The sequence below is a fragment of the Oncorhynchus keta genome, chromosome 22 (assembly GCF_023373465.1).
Source record: "Oncorhynchus keta strain PuntledgeMale-10-30-2019 chromosome 22, Oket_V2, whole genome shotgun sequence".
Classification (NCBI taxonomy): domain Eukaryota; kingdom Metazoa; phylum Chordata; class Actinopteri; order Salmoniformes; family Salmonidae; genus Oncorhynchus; species Oncorhynchus keta.
Genome location: NC_068442.1, coordinates 11,832,819 through 11,853,228, shown reverse-complemented (window position 1 = coordinate 11,853,228; position 20,410 = coordinate 11,832,819). Strand labels below are relative to the sequence as shown.

General features: G+C 44.7%; 1 protein-coding gene across 1 annotated transcript in view; it reads left to right on the top strand.

The window, feature by feature from the left end:
* Positions 1 to 20,410, top strand: part of tmtc2b (transmembrane O-mannosyltransferase targeting cadherins 2b) — a 175,485-nt gene that overhangs the window by 68,675 nt on the left and 86,400 nt on the right. The window contains exon 2 of the mRNA XM_035798252.1: positions 7,713 to 8,292. Coding sequence (XP_035654145.1) covers positions 7,713 to 8,292 — 580 coding nt within the window. The remainder of the gene's footprint in view (positions 1 to 7,712; positions 8,293 to 20,410) is intronic.

Below are 20,410 nucleotides of genomic sequence, written 5' to 3'. Positions count from 1 at the left end.
ACTGCCTTCCTTATTTGAGCTGTTCTTGCCGTAATATGCACTTGGTCTTTTACCAAATAGCACTATCTTCTGTATACCACGTCTACCTTGTCACAACACAACTGATTGGCTCAAATGCATCAAGAAGGAAAGAAATTCCACAAATGAACTGAAATGGCTTCCAAGAAGCATGTTCAGAGAATGCCATGAGTGTGCAAAGCTGTCATCAAGGCAAATTGTGGCTACTTTGAAGAATCATATATATTTGGATTTGTTTAACACTTTTTTGGTTACTACATGATTCCATATGTGCTATTTCATAGTTTTGATGTCTTCCCTATTATTCTACAATGTAGAAAATAGTAAAAAGAAATAAAAAACCTGGAATGAGTAGTTGTGTCCAAATGTTTGACTGTTACTATATATATATATATATATATATATATATACACACACACACAGTGCATCTGGAATGTATTCAGACCCCTTCCCCTTTTCCACATTTTGATAAAACAGAAATACCTTATTTACATAAGTATACAGACCCTTTGTTATGATGATCGTAATTGAGCTCAGGTGCATCCTGTTTCCATTGATAATTATTGAGATGCTTCAACAACTTGATTGTTGTCCACCTGTTGTAAATTCAATTGATTGGACATGATTTGGAAAGGCACACACTTGTCTATGTGTGGTCCAACAGTTGGCAGAGCTAAAACCAAGCAATGAGTTCAAAGGAATTGTATGAGCATTCAGGGGAGAAGGACCTTGGTCAGGGAGGTAACCAGGAACCCGATGGTCACTCTGACAGAGCTCCAGAGTTCCTATGTGGAAATGGGAGAACCTTGCAGAAGGACAACCACCTCTGCAGCACTCCACCAATCAGGCCTTAATGGTAGAGTCGCCAGAGGGAAGCCACTCCTCAGTAAAAGGCACATGACAGCTGCTTGAAATTTGCCAAAAGGCGCCTAAAGGACTCCCAGACCATGAGAAACAAGCTTCTGTGGTCTGATGAAACCAAGATTGTAGTTCTTTGGCCTGAATGCCAAGCGTCACGTCTGGAGGAAACCTGGCACCATCCCTACAGTGAAGCATGGTGGTGGCAGCATCATGCTTTGGGGATGTTTCTTAGCGACAGGGACTGGGAGACTTATCAGGATCAAGGGAAATATTAACAGAGCAAAGTACAGAGAGAGAGCCACGATGAAAGCATGCTCCAGAGCGCTCAGAACTTCAGACTGGGGCGAAGGTTCTCCTTCCAACAGGACAACAACCCTAAGTACTCAGCCAAGACAATGCAGGAGTGGCTTCGGGTCAAGTCTCTGAATGACCTTGAGTGATCCAGCCAGAGCCTGGACTTGATTCCGATCGAACATCTCTGGAGAGACCTGAAAATAGCTGTGCAGCAATGCTCTCCATCCAACCTGACAGAGCTTGAGAGGACCTACAGAGGACCAATTGTGTGAAGATTGATGAGGAAAAAAAACTATTAAATCAATTGTAATATAAGGCTGTAATGTAACCAAATTAGGAAAAAGTCAAGGGGTCTGAATACTTTCCGAATGCACTGTATATATATAAATATATTTTCCTTTATTAGTTTCCACTAACCCTGCCACCCCTCCCCTAATTGGAGTAAACTAATGAACAACAACACTTAGGCTTCTACTTTCAGCTTATTCATACTGTATACATATTACAGACAGTGTATTTTACAATAGTTATCTTGTTGTTTTTATTCCCACGATTCAACCCCTCCCATCTATCGCTTAACACCATCCATATTGGAATTCTATATTTTTCAACTGTGATGTTTCACATAGGTTCTGAACCTTTCTATTCTGATAGTTTTTACAGATTGTAAATGAAAGAAACACATTTTTGCTAAAAGTGTTATTATATTATAGATTGATTGACGATGACTTTTTAAATCACCTAGTAGTGCTATCTGCAGAGTTAGCTACATGTAAATGTTGCAATTCTTCAGCCATTCCTGGACCTGTGACCAAAAAGAAGCTACATATGGACAGCACCAAAATAAATGATCTAATGACACAGCAAAATCTGCAGAGCTGGGAAGTTTGTATCCCCCATATATTTAACATTCTATTGGATGCAAGAATTTTGTATAATCATTTAAATTTAAATTAAATGGTTGTGTATCAGTTCATAAACCATGTGCCATGGAATCGGTACGTTGAAAATATTTTTGGGGGTCCATACATTGCAATTTCTTTGTGGCATGAATCATACGCACTGCTATTAAAACGAAAATACATGTATCATTTCAATTGAGCTTTTAACCATTGCGTTTTCAAACTAGCACTGATCAAACTCCATAACTTTGAGACTTCTTTGCAAAAAGGTTATCCATGTTTTCTGTTGCTATCTCTTTTTAATGTTGAGCCTTTTTGAAGGGAAAGTGATCCTCTTCATTGAGAAGATTTGGACCTTGTGAGGGCAGTTAAAGGTGCTGCGTGGTCAATCCGAAGTCTGCATTAACCTTGCAACATTTACGGTGATACGGCCTCTGCAGAAGTCAGGGCATTCATTCTTCTTGCACTTTGCCGAGCAGCACAGAGCTTTTGTGAAGGAAGTTGTCAAGGAAGTGAGTTAGTGTTTTTACAAGACTTCCTGCCCTCACCTACGGTACAGTCAACCAATCAATGTGGAGCTATACGGAGCCCTCCGCATTTTTACAAAATTTGAGAGGCGCACGGCAAAGCCCTATGAAATTCAATTTGACCTCTGCTTGCCTCCGGAGGCGCCGCAATTACGTCACACCATCAATACGGCGCCTCCGACCTTATTTTCGGATCAAGCATGGATTGGCTCTTAATCACGGCTTTGATATAAGCACCAGACACTTTACTGAGTTTGTTTTCCTTTCTGGGTGAATCACACGCCTTTGTTTTGATGAAGTAATGCACTACTCTGGCCTCAAAACATTTGAAGTCATGAGCTGCTGTCAACTCTGCTGCATTTCAAAATCAAATCAAATCAAATTTATTTATATAGCCCTTCCTACATCAGCTGATATCACAAAGTGCTGTACAGAAACCCAGCCTAAAACCCCAAACAGCAAGCAATGCAGGTGTAGAAGCATTTAAGTTTTGTCTAGATCCACCACAACAATCACTATGAGTACCATCTTGCCTGGTGTATTAAGTTATCTACATACTAGGCCTACATAAAGTTGATCATGTTTCCTCTATGACCTTGCATCGTTTATATGTTTTTCTGACTAGCCTGCTCTGTAGGCCTATCTTTTCTTGAGCTTTGGGTGAACCCTCCTGTTAAAAGTGAACATTGAAATACTTAGTACATAAAAAGTGCACCAGAATCGGTGCAAAAACTTTGGCAAGCCGGAGTGATGATGGAAAAAATATCTGATCGATTGAGTCACACAATACTCATCCTAGAAATTGGGGAGCAGACATAACTTGGGTGGGAAAGGGTGGAAGCCTGGGTGGGGTCTGAGGAAGTGGGAGGTGGTGCTTTTTCGGGTTCCGCTTGTTAGCGGTCACATGATCCCGCCGGTCCTCTGGGAGTCGCCAGGCAGGCGCAGAAAGCGTGCGGGTGGCAAAGGAATGCACTCACGGCTGGAAAAGATTTGCAGTGCACAGAGAGGTCCTGCTGCTGCCTGCTTCCCAGAAAGACGGGCCCAGCCACATAAACCCAATCTTCCACTCTGCCAGGCAGGACCGGCAGGCCCTTTAACCAGAGCTGAATGGAGCTGGATGTGCTGCGGTGATCAGGACCCACGCAACCTTGCTAAACAGGACTAATTAATGAATGGCCTTGGATTGCATTGAGAAAATGGCTCGTCATCATACAAATGTCGTAATTCCTCTGTTGACATCCACTTGGAACAGCGGTGGTTAAGATGATGTGGGTTATACCCCTTCTCTTATTCCCCTCGCTCTCTTTCCACAGTCTTCCATCCTCTCCCCCTGAGAGTGCCTGTCAACTGCAGTGGTGTAGGTGCTCGCCTGCCTCTCTGACGTGACATTCAAGAAGCTGACAATCGGAGAGCTGAACATACAGTGCATTCGAAAGTATTCAGACCCCTTAACTTTTTCCATATTTTGTTACTTTACAGCCTTATTCCAAAATGGAAGAAAAAAAAATCCCTCATCAATCCGCACACGTCGCTGCACAGCTATTTTCAGGCCTCTCCAGAAATGTTAGTTCGGGTTGAAGTCTGGGCTCTGGCTGTCCCACTCAAGGACACTCAGAGACTTGTCCCGAAGTCACTCCAGCTTTGTGCTGTTGTCCTGTTGGAAGGTGAACCTCCACCCCTGTCTGAGGTCCTGAGCACTCTGGAGCAGGTTTTCATCAAGGATCTCCCTGCACTTTGCTCCATTCACCTTTCCCTCGATCCTGACTAGTCTCCCAGTCCCTGTCGCTAAAAAAACATCCCCACAGCTGCCACCACCATGCTTCACCGTAGGGATAGTAATTGGCCAGGGTATGAGCGGTGCCTGGTTTCCTCCAGATGTGATGCTTGCCATTCAGGCCAAAGAGTTTAATTTTGGTTTCATCAGACCAGAGAATCTTGTTTATCATGGTCTGAGACTCCTTTAGGTGCCAAACTCCAAGCAGTTGTCTTGTGCCTTTTACTGAGGAGTGTCTTCCATCTGGCCTCTCGACCATAGAGGCCTGATTGGTGGAGTACCGCAGAGATGGTTGTCCTTCTGGAAGGTTCTCCTATCTCCACAGAGAAAATCTGGAACTCTGTCAGAGAAGCAATTGGGTTCTTGTTCATCTCCCTAACCAAGACCCTTCTCCCGCGATTTCTCAGTTTGGCCGGGCGGCCAGCCCTAGGAAGAGTCTTGGTCGTTCCAAACTTCTTCCATTTAAGAATGGAGGCCACTGTGTTCTCGGGGATCTTCAATGCTGCAGAAATTTTTGGTACCCTTCCCCAGATCTGTGTCTCGACACAATCCTGTCTCTGAGCTCTATGGACAATTCCTTTTGACCTCATGGCTTGGTTTTTGCTCTGACATGCACTGTCAACTGTGGGACCTTATATAGACAGGTGTGTGTCTTTCCAAATCATGTCCAATCAATTGAATTTACCACAGGTGGACTCCAATCAAGTTGTAGAAACATCAAGGATAATCAATGGAAACAGGATGCACCTGAGCTCAATTTCGAGTCTCATAGCAAAGGGTCTGAATACTTATGTAAATAATGTATTTCTGTTTATTTTTAATTTTTAATACATTTACACACATTTCTTAAGACCTAGTTTTGCTTAGTCATTATGGGGTATTGTGTTTAGATTGAGGGAAAAAAATCTAATTTAATCAATTTTAGAATAAGACTGTCACGTGACAAAATGTGGAAAAAGTGAAGGGGTCTGAATAATTTCTGAATGCAATGTATGCATTGTGATTCAGGCATCCATGGCTGCTTCGCAGAGACTGTGGGTTTGAAGGATTGGGTTTTGGTATTTTATTTTGGTGCCAGAGCTGGTGAGGTTTCAAACAATATATAATGTATCTGTCCTTTCTGCCACCACTTCAATGTACAATGGATAAAAGGCACACTTGTCTTCCAAATGGATTAAAGTTGTAGTTGAACCATAATGCCTCTGATGTGAGCGCCTTGTGCTGGAGTGAAGATCTCACTTGACAAATGGGCTAGAGAAAATAAACTTGTATATCAGAGCCATGAACCAAAGAGAGATCTTACTCTGTCAGCGGTGAGCTGCCTGGAGGTCCAGAGAAACCCATCCGGCCTGGGTTCAAATACTATTAGAAATCTATCACATACTTTCAGCATTTGCTTTACCCTGTCTTACGCCAGCCAGATGGGTGGGGTTGGCACTTTTGTGACTATTCTATTGGTTCGATTGCGCCAGGCAAGCTCTATCAATCCTATGTCAAGTACTGTATATGAAATGATTTTTTGAAACCAGGTCTGAAACCCAATGATCTGCTCACTGACATGTCAGGCATTTTCATTTCATAGAAATATCTCCGGATGATCATCTTTGCCTCTCAGCTTCCATATAGGCCAGGTTGGTTGTATTAATTTCCCCCCAGATCTATCATAAGGAGGGCTATTTGTCCTCGCCCTGTCAGAGGTAGTTTATTTAGCTATTTGTTGTGGGTTGCAATCTCCATACCTTTCCCCTTTTCAACAACCTCATCTGCTTTCTGGCATAGCCATATTGAGAAGCAGGGCAAGATGGTTGCTATTTGTGGCTATGTAGGACAATGCTGGGTAAAAGTTCTAGGTTTAAGAGCTACACAAATGCAGAGGTTTCCCCCAAAAAATGATCCATAGATAAATTATTCACCTTGATTCATCTGCCGCCTTGGCGCATTTCTTTGAATTCCTTGTTTATCTCAGTCTGTTATTGTGTGTTGTGCAGTGTGTGGCTGTTTTCTCCCTCTCCTCGCTCCACGTCTAATTGCGTGTGCTAATTGTGCCTGCCGTGGGGACTCATTACAACCTGTTGTTCTCAGTATGTTATCACACGTCCCATCCATCAGGCTTTTTAATTATGCGGTGGCATTCTGTGTTATCATGCACCTCCTCCTCTCCAAGGAGACTCATTACATAGCCATCATCTCCCCGCCTGCTCCACCTGCCTCCCCCGGTCTCCCGCCTACTTCCCAGACACACTGGGTTCAAGGTCTTATGTCAGTGCCAGAGCCACCTCACAGCTAGGTAACAAAGACATTGTGTGCTCCGGCAGGGGGCTAATTGCACATCTTTCAGCCCTCACACCTCACACAGCTTAGGCCTGATGTATGGCCGTCAGGGTCAAACACTCAGGCACAACCCCAGACACCAGCCATGGGGAGGGGGGATAGTACAGTACACAGGCCAGGGTTGCCCCGTGGTGTAGCTACTGTACATGCACAGCATGGTCTCTCCATGAGTGTCCATGGCCCCTCAACACTTATTATGCATGGCCTTAACACTGCTCTCTAGTTTGCTCTCTCTAGTCCCTCCTGCTTTGTAATCCCTTCCACAAACATATTTGTTCATCCTTCCTCCCTTGCCTCTCTCTCTTGACACAGTGTGGCGTGTCTGTGTGTGAGATACCCAGCACTCAACGGTTGGTAAACACAGGGCTAGTGGTGATTGACACGTCCTTGGTCCCTGGCTCCCCACGCTCCTTTATGCCAACGTGGCATCCCCCTTCTCTCTCTCTCTTTGTTGCTTTATTCGTTTTCGGTCAAGGGTGCGGTACATGCGCCTCTGCAGTCCCTGAGTCCACACAGTACGAGCCTTGGTGAGCACTCCTCTCTCTTTGCTTATTCTGAGACTTGACGTTGGTGAAGGCCACAATACCACTCTCAAAGAAGGTTTACGCAAGTTTCAAGCTACAGTACTTATATACAGCAATGTATCACACTCCGAGGGGGGGATCACACATCTTTACATGTACATCAGCCTTCTCTGTGATGAGTTGTGTCCCTGTCAAGCATGAGCAGGTTTCAAGGTGATTTGATTTCTGTCTAAGGCTCCTATCTTTGGGGCATGATAAATGACCACTGCTGAGTTTGAAAGAAATCCAGGCATTTCTTTCAGTCCTTGCAATTCTACTGAATGTGATGGTACAGTGAAGATATACTGTGTCATATTGATTGAATTGACTGACACGCCAGTCCCAAGCGCTGTGGTGGCCTTGCCCTTGATCAGGTAATCCATAAGCATGAGGATCATTGCACATTCATCTTCTAACCCCTCTGTTTTCCATCTGCCCACAGCCGTGCGATCAAAACCAACCAGGATCTGCTACCAGAGACTCCGTGGATCAACATCTTCTACGATGACTTCTGGGGCACCCTGCTCACCCACAGCGGCAGCCACAAGTCCTACCGGCCCCTGTGTACCCTCTCCTTCCGCCTCAACCATGCCCTGGGTGGCCTGGAGCCCTGGGGCTACCACCTGGTCAACGTGGGCCTCCATGGGGCCGTCACGGCCCTCTTCACCTGGCTGGCCCGCTTGCTGCTAGGAGAGGGCCTGTGGAGCCTCCTGGCTGGGTTATTGTTCGCCTCGCATCCCATCCACACAGAGGCGGTGGCGGGCGTGGTAGGCCGTGCCGACGTGGGCGCCGCCCTCTTCTTCCTGCTGTCTCTGCTGTGCTACGTGCGTCACTGCGCCCTGCGAGGGGGCCCTGCGGGGCCCTGCAGGCTGGGGGCCTGGCTCCTGGGCAGCCTGGGTTGTGCTGCCTGCAGCATGCTGTGGAAAGAGCAGGGGGTGACTGTATTGGCCGTGTCTGCACTCTATGACGTCTGTGTGTTCCACCGGCTCAAGTTGCGTCAGGTCTTCATGCTCTTCTACAAGGTAAACATTATTTTTTTTCCCATGTATTTGATTTCCTCCTCTCTCTCTCTCCCTTTGGCAAAACCCCAGCAAACTGCAAAGTGGAAAGCCCATCTATTCACATGGGTGTTGTTGTGTGGAAGTATGCCTGTGTTATGTTTGCTTTTCATTAGGATGTAATTTGCGAAACATTTTGCCATGTATGTGCAGCTGTGTGATCCGGAAAGAGCTGTTGTTTTGTCCTTTGAATGCAAGAAAATATACACGTGGGGAAGAAAAGCAAAGGGAAAGTAGGCTATTTCTTCTGTTTATTCATAGTCATGGAGCTTATATACTGTTTGTGTATTTGGATACAAATCACAACGATACACATCCGTAAGTGATTGTCAGAGCAGTGACGTGAGTTAGGGAATCGTATTATTATGGAAATGGGGTCATGGGAAGCTGATAAGGACTTTTGTCAGTTGAATTTGAATTCCCATGGTGCCTTGCTGTCTGTCGTCTTGTGTACAAATCCTACATTATCCTTGAACAGTGTCATTATCATTATCCATCGTTAACTCCCCATGTGACACCATTTGTTATCAAACACCAATTAGATCTCACTTTAGTAATAAGTAAACAATTAAAACGATCACAGTTTCAGGATTTGTTCATTCATCGTCTGTCACTATAATGTAGTGCATGTTATTGAGATGACTGATACTTTAATGTGACATGATGATGATGAGGTGGTATGTTTACATGCAAGGCGTTATCATTGGAATTAATCTTCATCACGTGTTTTTAGCGTGTGTTTGTGTAACTCATTTTATTGAGTTAATCACATGGTTTTCTGTGCGATTAATTTGATTAATTGAAACACATATATATTGTTTAAATTTTACCATAGTTAAAGATGTTTCCTTTTAAAAGAACATCACATTGGGTTGTAGGTATAATATATTTTGGTTATAGGAGTAAACACTACATAAATAACAGATCAGACAGGTCGGAGATCATATAAAATATCATACAGCTATTAGATTTAGCCTAGGCTACTTATCCATGTTCTTCAACTTGATCCCAAGCTGATACTACTAGAATTGGGATCATTTGCTTCAATTTTTTAACCTGTGAACTACAACAAAAACAGTAGCTAAATTGAATGGATGTCCTGTTCCGATTTTAAAATCATTGTGGGAAATTATTTTAAACAAGAGGCATTCATCCATGTCATTGTAAACATTCTCGTTTGGTTAGCTAGCTAGCTAACGTTAGCATTTGCTAGCGACTTCTGTGCAAAACTGTGCATAACTAGACGGCTAGCTTTATTGTTGCTCAAAGCTGCGTGCATGGTGGATGTTTAAGCACCACAGACCGCTCAACAGGAGCTGCTACAGATGTCAGATCTGAAGCATGAAACGCACAGAGAATCTCACTGCCGACAGATACTTATCACAGTGGTAGGTCGTTCTACCTGCTTACTGCATGCCGACCCGGTAGTGACGGACATGCCGTTTCAACTTGTAAATTAGTAATGCTTATCAGTGGCCAACAACTTGACTTTGAGTCGATCAGAGAGCACGAACCAACACTTGGGGGAGCCAATAGGGGTGACAACAAAAAGGAAAAAAAGAGGGCATTTTCTCTGTACATTAAATGTCATGAGCCAGTCACACTTCATATGCAATGTAGGCTTTGGGATGGTAGCTAGCTAAGTGCACAGACACATTGCACACCACATTAAATACTTCCTCCAAGCTAGCTAACCACTGTCGCTAGTATTGACATTATAATTAAATCACAATGGATTCGTTTCCATGAAACGGTTGCCTGCGTCAGCTGCCGAGTTAGTGCAGTGTAGATAGCTATGTTGTGATATCTAGCGAATATGGGAACATGGAGAGTGAATTAAATTGTTTCTTCGTCATCTTGCTAGTAGTAGTTATCTACGTGTGGTCATCTGGCTATTATCAACAAGGGCATTCTACAAAATACAACATTGGAATATAGACCATAAGCAACACACATGGAAATGCATTGCAAAACAACGTTACTCCCACCTTCTGGTGTGGAGTATTTTAACTAGGCCAAGTGGCTGACGACTTCAAGGTCAAATCAAACTTTATTTGTTACATGCGCCGAATACAACAAGTGTTGTAAACACAAAAGAGATTGGCTGCTGACACTGTTCAGAAGAAACATTTGACAATCATACCGGTGTGTCTGAGCTATTAATTTAAGCCAGTTTGCTACAGCAGGAAAATAATCCTGCAGCAACAGGACATGTGATTATATAGATTATAATTGTTGCGTATATCATTAAACTTCAGAAGCCTTTTTAACTAGGAGCCTTTATCTATAAGCTGCTGAGACTGAGAGCACACAGCACAGCCGAGCACGTTTTGTGCTGCGCTTAATAGGGTCAGTGCGGAAACGTTAACTTTTGGTTGAAGAAATGGAGATGAAATGTGTGAACCTTTTTTTAGGGCATTACAAATCTCAAACGTTAACTGTAAATAACACATTTGACAGCCCTAATAATATTACAGGGAGAGAAAAATACACCAAGTATAGCCTTTATACCTACACAAATCATAGATAAACAGGAATGAGAATCTAGCCTAGTCTTACAATTTCCTTGTTTCTTTCTTCGCACAAAGCCATCATCAAGTAGCCTTTTCCTCTACTGCGCCCTGTCACAAATGCTTACCGTCTGCTGTCGAATCAATGTGACTTCCACAAGTCTCTGCACATCAGGCCAAATTGAACAAGACATGTGCACAAATGTGACAAAAGGGATCCAAGGAGGGCCGATGGCACCACAGGATGCTGACTCATACAGACGATGTACGAAGCACATTTCTGGGAGGGGGAGAGTTCCTGGGGACGGGGGAGAGGGAATGACAGAGACCAAAAAAATTGAGAAAGAGAGGGAAAGTAAGAAAATCTATTCTTTCTGTTTTAGTGCTCATCATAGTGGGAAAAAGTGAGCGAGGCCCCTTGCTGTCTTCGTCTCTACACGGGCCTCTCTCATGATTTAAGCCTTAACTGAGCCTTGGTGTCCTCTGGAGTATGGCCCATACATTGACTGAGGCAGACAGGCCTGCTAATAGTGTGTCAGGCGTGGCATTGCCGGGAGAACGCAGTGCAGGAGAGGATACTTCATATCTGACAGCTTCTAAATATTTGATTAGAAACCCAACACACAAACACACCTCCCCTGCCAATACTGGCCGATCTACTTGCACAATGCTGTCATGGATGGGCCAGAGCCTATGGATTATCTTATGCTTTGCCATGGTGTTGATGAATGGTCTGGGAAAACACCTGTGCGCCATATTCTATGCATATGACAAGTAGATCCCATTTTACTGTCAAATCAGTTGAATACATCAGAGGCTTGTAACGGATGTTTTGTCTGCAGTGCCATCTTTGAATTGGCCCTGATGGAGTCGTGGGGTCTACCTGCACTTGCTCAACACTCAACATAATTTACTCTGAGGGGGGAAAAGGAAGGAAAAGTCTGTATTTAGATCAACATAGGACAGCAAACATTGTGACGCTGTGTTCTCTCCCTGTGCTGTTTCGGGTGAAATAAGGAATAAAGGATAGTATGCTTTAGAAATAAGTTGGGCTTATTTGGTGTTCATTTCTAGTGCAGTATCACAGACTCACTGCATATCTTTGAACCCCAGCACAGAGGAAACAAGCAGGGAAAGTTGACAGATCACTCCCATCACTTGAGTGTCATTAAGGCTGGCAGGTCTCATGCGTTTACAGTATGGACGGTTACATTATGTCTTTTTCTGTGATAACGACGCCAAGTCATCTGTATGAATGTTGAAACCTGATTTCAGATGTCTACTTTGTTGGTATGAATGGGACAGGCCGCTGTCATTAGGCCAATGTCCGCCTTACGAACCTATCAGCCTGTGTATATGTACAGATCTGGAATGGACACAACAGAAATAAATATACTTCTTCACAGTCTGGCCCAGAGCTATATCAGATGATGACAGTTGAGCCGTTAAGCTTTGTGACAAAGAACTTCCCATCGTTAAGTGTGAGAACAGGCCGTTGTGGAGGGATACAACTAGGGTTGCAAAGGGCCGGAAACTTTCCGGTAAATTTCCAGATTTTTTTCAGAAATTTTCCATTGGAAGTTAAGCCCGGGAATTTTGGGAACTTTGTTTAAATTCATTAAAAAAGTTAGCTATACACATAAGGCAATTCTAGGTCTTGTGGCATATTTTGGTTAAACTATCCCCAATTCTTCCATCACATGCCCAGTGCACTCTTCCATCACATGTACAGCTGATTCTCAAGATCTTGCACACTAATGATATGCTACTGAGCCCACACTACTACATTGTCTGAGCCAAGGACTACATGCTTTCTGGTCAGTTCTGATTACAATACTGGGTGGAGTGAATATAGTGTATATGACACCCATTATTTTTTGTTAACTAGTAAATAGTAGTCTACAGTGAAGTGTGTTTAAATAATTTCTAAATTGTTAACAATTTCTGCAAGCTAGTTTTTGCTACCATGTGGGGTTTAGCTTGCTTGAGACTGCTAACTAAGGAGTGTTAATTCACCTGTTTCCATACATGTTTCATTTTTTTAAAAAATCTTACAAAGGAGTTGTTTAATCTAACTATTTATCTGTACATCGAATTGTATTGATTTTTTTATTTAAAAAAATTATAATCTTTATATAGCAACAGCTCATGGTCCTCCATGATAGCAACAGCTCCTCCTGGAATCAGAAGTGTTTTTGACTCAATGGAGGAACGTAGTCAGAGAAATGCTGATGAACGTCTTGCTCGAGCCGTGTATGCAATTGGTTCACCTCTGATGCCCACAGGCAATGTGTATTGGAAGAGATTTCTGAATGTTCTTCGTCCAGCATACACCCCTCCAACCAGAAATTCTTTATCTACTCATTTGCTGGATGTAGAGTTCAACAGAGTTCACGTGAAGGTCAAGCAAATCACAGAGAAAGCAGACTGTATTGCAATCATCTCTGATGGGTGGTCGAATGTTCGTGGGCAGGGAATAATTAACTACATCATCTCCACCCCCCACCAGTATTCTACAAGAGCACAGACACAAGGGACAACAGACACACCGGTCTCTACATTAAAGATGAGCTGAAGGCAGTCATCAATCACCTTGGACCACAGAAGTTATTTGCACTGGTGACAGATAATGCTGCGAACATGAAGGCTGCTTGGTCTAAAGTGGAGGAGTCCTACCCTCAAATCACACCCATTGGCTGTGCTGCTCATGCATTGAATCTGCTCCTCAAGGACATCATGGCACTGAAAACAATGGATACACTCTACAAGAGAGCCAAGGAAATGGTTAGCTATGTGAAGGGTCATCACGTTATAGCACCAATCTACCTCACCAAGCAAAGTGAGAAGAATAAGAGCACCACGTTGAAGCTGCCCAGCAACACCCATTGGGGTGGTGTTGTCATCATGTTTGACAGTCTCCTGGAGGGGAAGGAGTCTCTCCAAGAAATGACCATATCACAGTCTGCAGTTATGGACAGTCCCATCAAGAGGATCCTCCTGGATGACTTTGGAACAGAGTGGTAAGCAGCCTGAAACCTATAGCAGTAACCATTGCACGGATTGAGGGACACAATGCCATCCTGGCTGATGTTCAGACTCTGCTTGCAGATGTAAGAGAAGAAATCCATACTGCCCTGCCCACTTCACTGTTGCTCCAAGCAGAGGAAACTGCAGTTCTGAAATACATCAAAAAGCATGAAGACTTCTGCCTGAAGCCCATACACACCACAGCGTACATGTTGGACCCCAAGTATGCTGGCAAGAGCATCCTGTCTGGTGCAGAGATCAACAAGGCCCATGGTGTCATCACTACAGTGTCTCACCACCTCGGCCTGTATGAGGGCAAGGTTCTTGGCAGTCTGGCAAAGTACACTTCCAAACAACGGCTTTGGAATGGAGATTCAATATGGCAGTCATGCCAACATATCTCATCAGCCACCTGTTGGAAGGGATTTTGTGGATCTGAGGCTCTTACCCCTGTTGCCTCCATCCTCCAAATCCCGCCAACATCAGCCGTCTCGGAGCACAACTGGTCCTTGTTTGAGAACACACACACCAAAGCACGCAACAGGCTGACCAATACAAGGGTTGAAGAATTGGTGGCCATCTGGGCAAATGTGAGGCTTTTTGAACCTGACAATGATCCATCCTCAACCAGGTTGGAAAGTGACAGTGAAGATGAGGCCTCAGAGTCTGATGTTCAAGAGGTGGACATTGAGGAGGTCCAGGGAGACGACATGGAAGCCTGAGAGGAAGACAATCAAAGCTTTAGTTTCGAGACTATAATTTTACAGATGTATGTTGAAAACGTTTTTGGAAGATTCGATGGATCATTGGGGATCATTCAATATTCCCTTTCTTTTGTTATTCGGTGAAATCATCCCATGTGAAGAGTCAACTCATTTAATTAAAGTTCAATTCATAACTAAATAGTTTTAAAAAATTTATATTGGAAGGATTTAATCATTTGCAATTATGTCTACTTATGGTTGTCACACCCTGGTCTTAGGGTGTGACATAGGTGATTTATTGTGTTTCGTCTAGGGTTTTATTAGATTTATGGGTTTGTGTTCAGTGTAGTTGTCTAGGTAAGTCTATGGTTGCCTAGAGTGGTTCTCAATCAGAGGCAGGTGTTTATCGTTGTCCATGATTGGGAACCATATTTAGGCAGCCATATTCTTTGGGTATTTTGTGGGTGGTTGTTTCATGTGTCAGTGTTTGTGCCACATGGGACTGTTTTCAGGTTTCTTGTTTTGTATTCTGTTCATGTATAGTTTCTCTGATTAAAGAACCATGAACTTTAACCACGCTGCATATTGGTCCGCCTTTCCTTCCCAGGAAGAAAACCGTTACAGAACCACTCACCACAACAGGACCAAGCGGCGTGGTGATAGGCAACAGCGGCCAAAGACACAGGACTCTTGGACATGGGAGGAAATCCTCGACGGGAGAGGACCCTGGGCACAGCCAGGAGAATATCGCCGCCCCAAAGAAGAGCTGGAGGCAGCGAAGGCGGAGAGGCGCTGGTATGAGGAGGCAGCACGACGGTATGGATGGAAGCCCGAGAGTCAGACCCAAAAATGTATTGGGGGGCGGCACACAGGGAGTATGGCGAAGCCAGGTGGGAGACCTGCGCCTACTTCCTGTGCTTACCGGGGGGCGAGAGAGACCGGGCAGGCACCGTGTTATGCTGTGGAGCGCACGGTGTCCCCAGTGCGGGTACATAGCCCGGTGCGGTACATACCAGCTCCTCATATTGGCCGGGCTAGAGTGGGAATCGAGCCAGGTGCCATGAAGCCGGCTCTACGCATCTGGTCTCCAGTGCGTCTCCTTGGACCGGCGTACATGGCACCAGCCTTGCGCATGGTGTCCCCGGTTCGCCTGCACAGCCCAGTGCGGGCTATTCCATCTCGCCGCACTGGCAGGGCGACCGGGAGCATTCAACCAGGTAAGGTTGGGCAGGACCGGTGCTCAAGAGTTCCAGTGCGCCTGCACGGTCCGGTCTATCCAGTACCACCTCCATGCATCAGCCCTCCAGTGGAAGCTCCCCGCACTCGCCCTGAGGTGCGCGTCCTCGGCCCAGTACCACCCTGCGCGTCCAGAGCCGCCAGAGTCTCCCGCCTGTCCAGAGCCGCCAGAGTCTCCCGCCTGTCCAGAGCCGCCAGAGTCTCCCGCCTGTCCAGAGCCGCCAGAGTCTCCCGCCTGTCCAGAGCCGCCAGAGTCTCCCGCCTGTCCAGAGCCGCCAGAGCCGCCCGCCTGTCCAGAGCCGCCAGAGTCTCCCGCCTGTCCAGAGCCGCCAGAGTCTCCCGCCTGTCCAGAGCCGCCAGAGTCTCCCGCCTGTCCAGAGCCGCCAGAGTCTCCCGCCTGTCCAGAGCCGCCAGAGTCTCCCGCCTGTCCAGAGCCGCCAGAGTCTCCCGCCTGTCCAGAGCCGCCAGAGACTCCCGCCTGTCCAGAGCCGCCAGAGACTCCCGCCTGTCCAGAGCCGCCAGAGACTCCCGCCTGTCCAGAGCCGCCAGAGACTCCCGCCTGTCCAGAGCCGCCAGAGACTCCCGCCTGTCAGCCAGGATCCGCCAGAGCCGCCATTCAGCCAGGATCCGCCAGAGCCGCCATTCAGCCAGGATCCGCCAGAGCTGTCAACCAGCCTGAGCTACCTCAGTCCTGTGCTACCCCTCAGTCCCGAGCTGACCCTCAGCCCAGTGGGGCCCTCTGTTAGGGTTCTTAGGCCAAGGTCGGTGGCGAGGGTCGCCACTCAAAGGACACTAAGAAAGCGGACTAAGACTATGTTGGAGTGGGGTCCACGTCCCGCGCCAGAGCCGCCACCATGGATAGACGCCCACCCAGACCCTCCCCTATGGGTTTAGGTGTGCGGCCAGGAGTCCGCACCTTTAACTAAGCCCTGGTCTTAGTTATCTGTGCTTTCTTTATTATTTTGGTTAGGCCAGGGTGACATGGGCGATTTATTGTGTTTCGTCTTGTCTAGGGGTTTATTAAAATTTATGGGGTTGTGTTCAGTGTAGTTGTCTAGGTAAGTCTATGGTTGCCTAGAGTGGTTCTCAATCAGAGGCAGGTGTTTATCATTGTCTCTGATTGGGAACCATATTTAGGCAGCCATATTCTTTGGGTATTTTGTGGGTGGTTGTCTCCTGTCAGTGTTTGTACCACATGGGACTGTTTTCAGGTTTTCACGTTTCTTGTTTTGTATTCTGTTCATGTATAGTTTCTCTGATTAAAGAACCATGAACTTTAACCACGCTGTATATTGGTCCTCCGATCCTTCTCGCCTCTCCTCTTCGGAAGAAGAGGAGGAAATCCCTTACAATGATAAGGTAAAAGGTTTCTGTCTCCATATGAAATGGTAAATATATCCAATTAAAAAATCATCTACATTTAAATGGTATTAATATTAATTTGCATATATTTCTGTTAATTCCCATATATTCCCGTTAATTCCCATATATCCCCCTGGATTCCCACGGAACGTTTCCACCTCTGAATATTCCCCAAAACGTGTAACCCTAAATACAACTTTTAGGAAGTGTGAGAACAGACCGTTGTGGAGGGATACAAGGTTTAGGAAGTGTGAGAACAGGCCGTTGTGGAGGGATACAACGTTTAGGAAGTGAGGCTTGGAGATTGGAGAGAAATAAGGAATTATTTACGGTGTTAAAGATCAGTCTGCCACTGTGTTTCACTGTTTAACATCTAACTATTACGGTGTCCATATTAGGACAGCCTCTGCCTCAAACAGATGAGACTGACACCAACTCCTTTTGAGGCTGAGGCTGTCATAATATGGACACTGTAAATCACTCATTCTCTCTCACCTCATCTCACCTCATCTCTAGATAACATGTTAACACGGTATTTGACATTTTCCTGTATACTCTCAGCTGAAGTAGGTTGACATTTCGAAAACGTTATCGGATCATGAAATGGGTTCCTTATCTGATTGTGGCTTTCAGTCAATTACATTAACGTTTTATATCCACTGTAAATCTCCCATGGTTTCATTATGTGTTCTGTGTGCGGTTTCAGTTTTAAACAACCAATTGACCGACCGACGTCTGTTCAATTATTTGAATTCCATTTCGTTCGGTTTTTTTTTTCTGTGAGCGCAATGCCCAGTTTCTCTAGAGATAAATCAGATCAAGCCCGAACTGTGCGATGTACAGTGGTTCTTTCTTTAAAAGTTTTGAGCTTATGCCTCGACCGTTTGTGACTCGTATTTGCCAGGCTTGATCATAGCTTTCACCCGGATTCACCTTCCATGTAGGATGATACATATCAAATTATTTAGATGAATTAGGGTGTATGTTTTTGCACCATATTCCAAATGCTTGTATTGCAAGAATCAGTCAAAAAATACAGAAACGTTTTTCTGAGTATTTATGTCCACTTGTTCTCATGTTGTCTTTTTGGTCTCATCTCTTTCGCTCCCTCCGTGCCGTGTGCACCTTCCCATTTTCACACACACACCAAGGCCCTCCCCCCATCACTCACAACAACAAAGATGAGAGATCACTTCTTCCTCTCTGACAAGCGGTTTCAACTCGCTATTTGCATTTGAGGTTTGGTCCATCAGAACCGGTCATGTTGACACTGAAATACATTGAGGCATTATTTTACTGTAATAAAGGAGAAGTTCATCTTTTTAATGATACCCTTTTTATGTCTCAACTCCTCAAATTGTACACAGAGCAGACACCACTAAAACAGGAGGATCAATGAACATTGACTCTGGAAAATGAATGCTCAGTTTGTCACGCACGACATTGCGGTACCTCTAACAGCATTTTAGCCAAACTAGTTGTCTAGTCTGAGTTCTATAAGCCTAAAATACAATTGTGTAAGGAATTGGCAACTCGTTTTCTCATTCTGAGAAATAAGGTAGGCCACTCAATTTCAACATCTGAACAAAGTGGACAAGCTGACATGCTGCTCAAACAGTTGGAGACGGACATAAGGGTGTGTTCATAACCATTCAACTGTTCGACCTTGTAAGCTAGCAACTTTAACATAAAATATCAAGATTAGTTGGCTACTCACTAGCACATGGGCTTGCGTTTGAGAGATTGTTCATGAGACCTGTGTTCATTTTCTATAACGCCTGCTACAAGAAGTTAGTCATTATAAGTGAATGTGCATTATGCATGGTTCTGGTTAAACTTGTAACAAAAAGGGAATTTGCATAGATAGACTTGAAAGCCAGAACAGTGATTTTTGCAACAAAGCAGGTTAAACTATTTTGTTAAAATAATACAATTATGGTTGTGGAAGACTTATATTTAGCCTAGGTATAACTTCACAAGCCCTGAATTCATTAGATTATTGCTGACTGTTTGACATGCAGTGTATATAACCGAGTGGCACAGCGGTCTAAGGCACTGCATCTCGGTGCTAGAGGTGTCACTACAGACACCCTAGTTCAAATCCAGGCTGTATCACAAGCGGCTGTGATTGGGAGTCCCATAGGGCGGCGCGTGATTGGGATTCCCATGGGGCGGTGCACAATTGACCCATCATCGTCTGGGTTTGGCTGGTGTAGGCCATCGTTGGAAATAAGAATTTGTTCTTAACTGACTTGTCTAGTTAAATGTAAAAAATAAAAATAACATTTAAATGTACAACAAAGCTTATTTCATCTAGATATACACTATATTGTGAATCGACCATACATTTTTTTTTCAAATCTAGATATTATTTTTAGGCCATATTGCCCAGCCCTACTTTCATGTCTACTGTGGTATCTATGGCATGGATATTTTGGAATGTGATCTCTGTGCATAACTTTTTTGCTGAGTAGCTAAGCCAAAGGTTTAAATAAGATTTATACTAACTGCTAAAAAAATATCCCTTGATTTCAGTGTGTATTTATTGTGCCACTAATAGAGGATGACCAGGCTATAACCGGCGTCCATTTGTTACAACATGGAATGTCACATGGGAATAATCTCAGCTACTCGAGGCCAGCATTGTGTGCGTGTGCGAGTGCATGTGTGTGTGTCTCCAGTCATTTCCTCTGAGTCAATGGAACCTGGACAAAACTAGAACCTGGACCTTTTCCAGCCATTGCCTGCCAGCCAAACTCAAATGCCTGCAGCAGAGGTGCTATTGGCACACTATGTACTGTATAGTGCGGATTCTACACATTCAGCGTTGACATTCAGTCCCCGCTCTCCATCAGCTCTGTATACTCTGAAAAGCCGGACTGACCAGTCAGCAGGTTTCATTTGTTGCCATTTCTGTCTTGCTAAATCATTGTCCACTCTAGTCTATGCCAGTGGTTGGCCACTGGTCAACTTTTCTAGTTGTGGTTTCTTCTTGACAGATTCATAGTGCCGCGTTTTCTGTCTATAAAACCAGCCAACGAAACTGCCAACACATTGCTATTACTAGTGGGTGATGAGGAGAGAGAGACAGAGAGAAATAAATAAATATTTTTTAAGAAATACGAGAAGTGACTTTTAAAGTGAATGTGCATGACTAATGTGAATGGCTCGCTCTTTCTGTGTAGCCCAGTTTTAGCTGGCCCACCCTCCAAGAACACAAACCACTGGTGTACACTGTACACT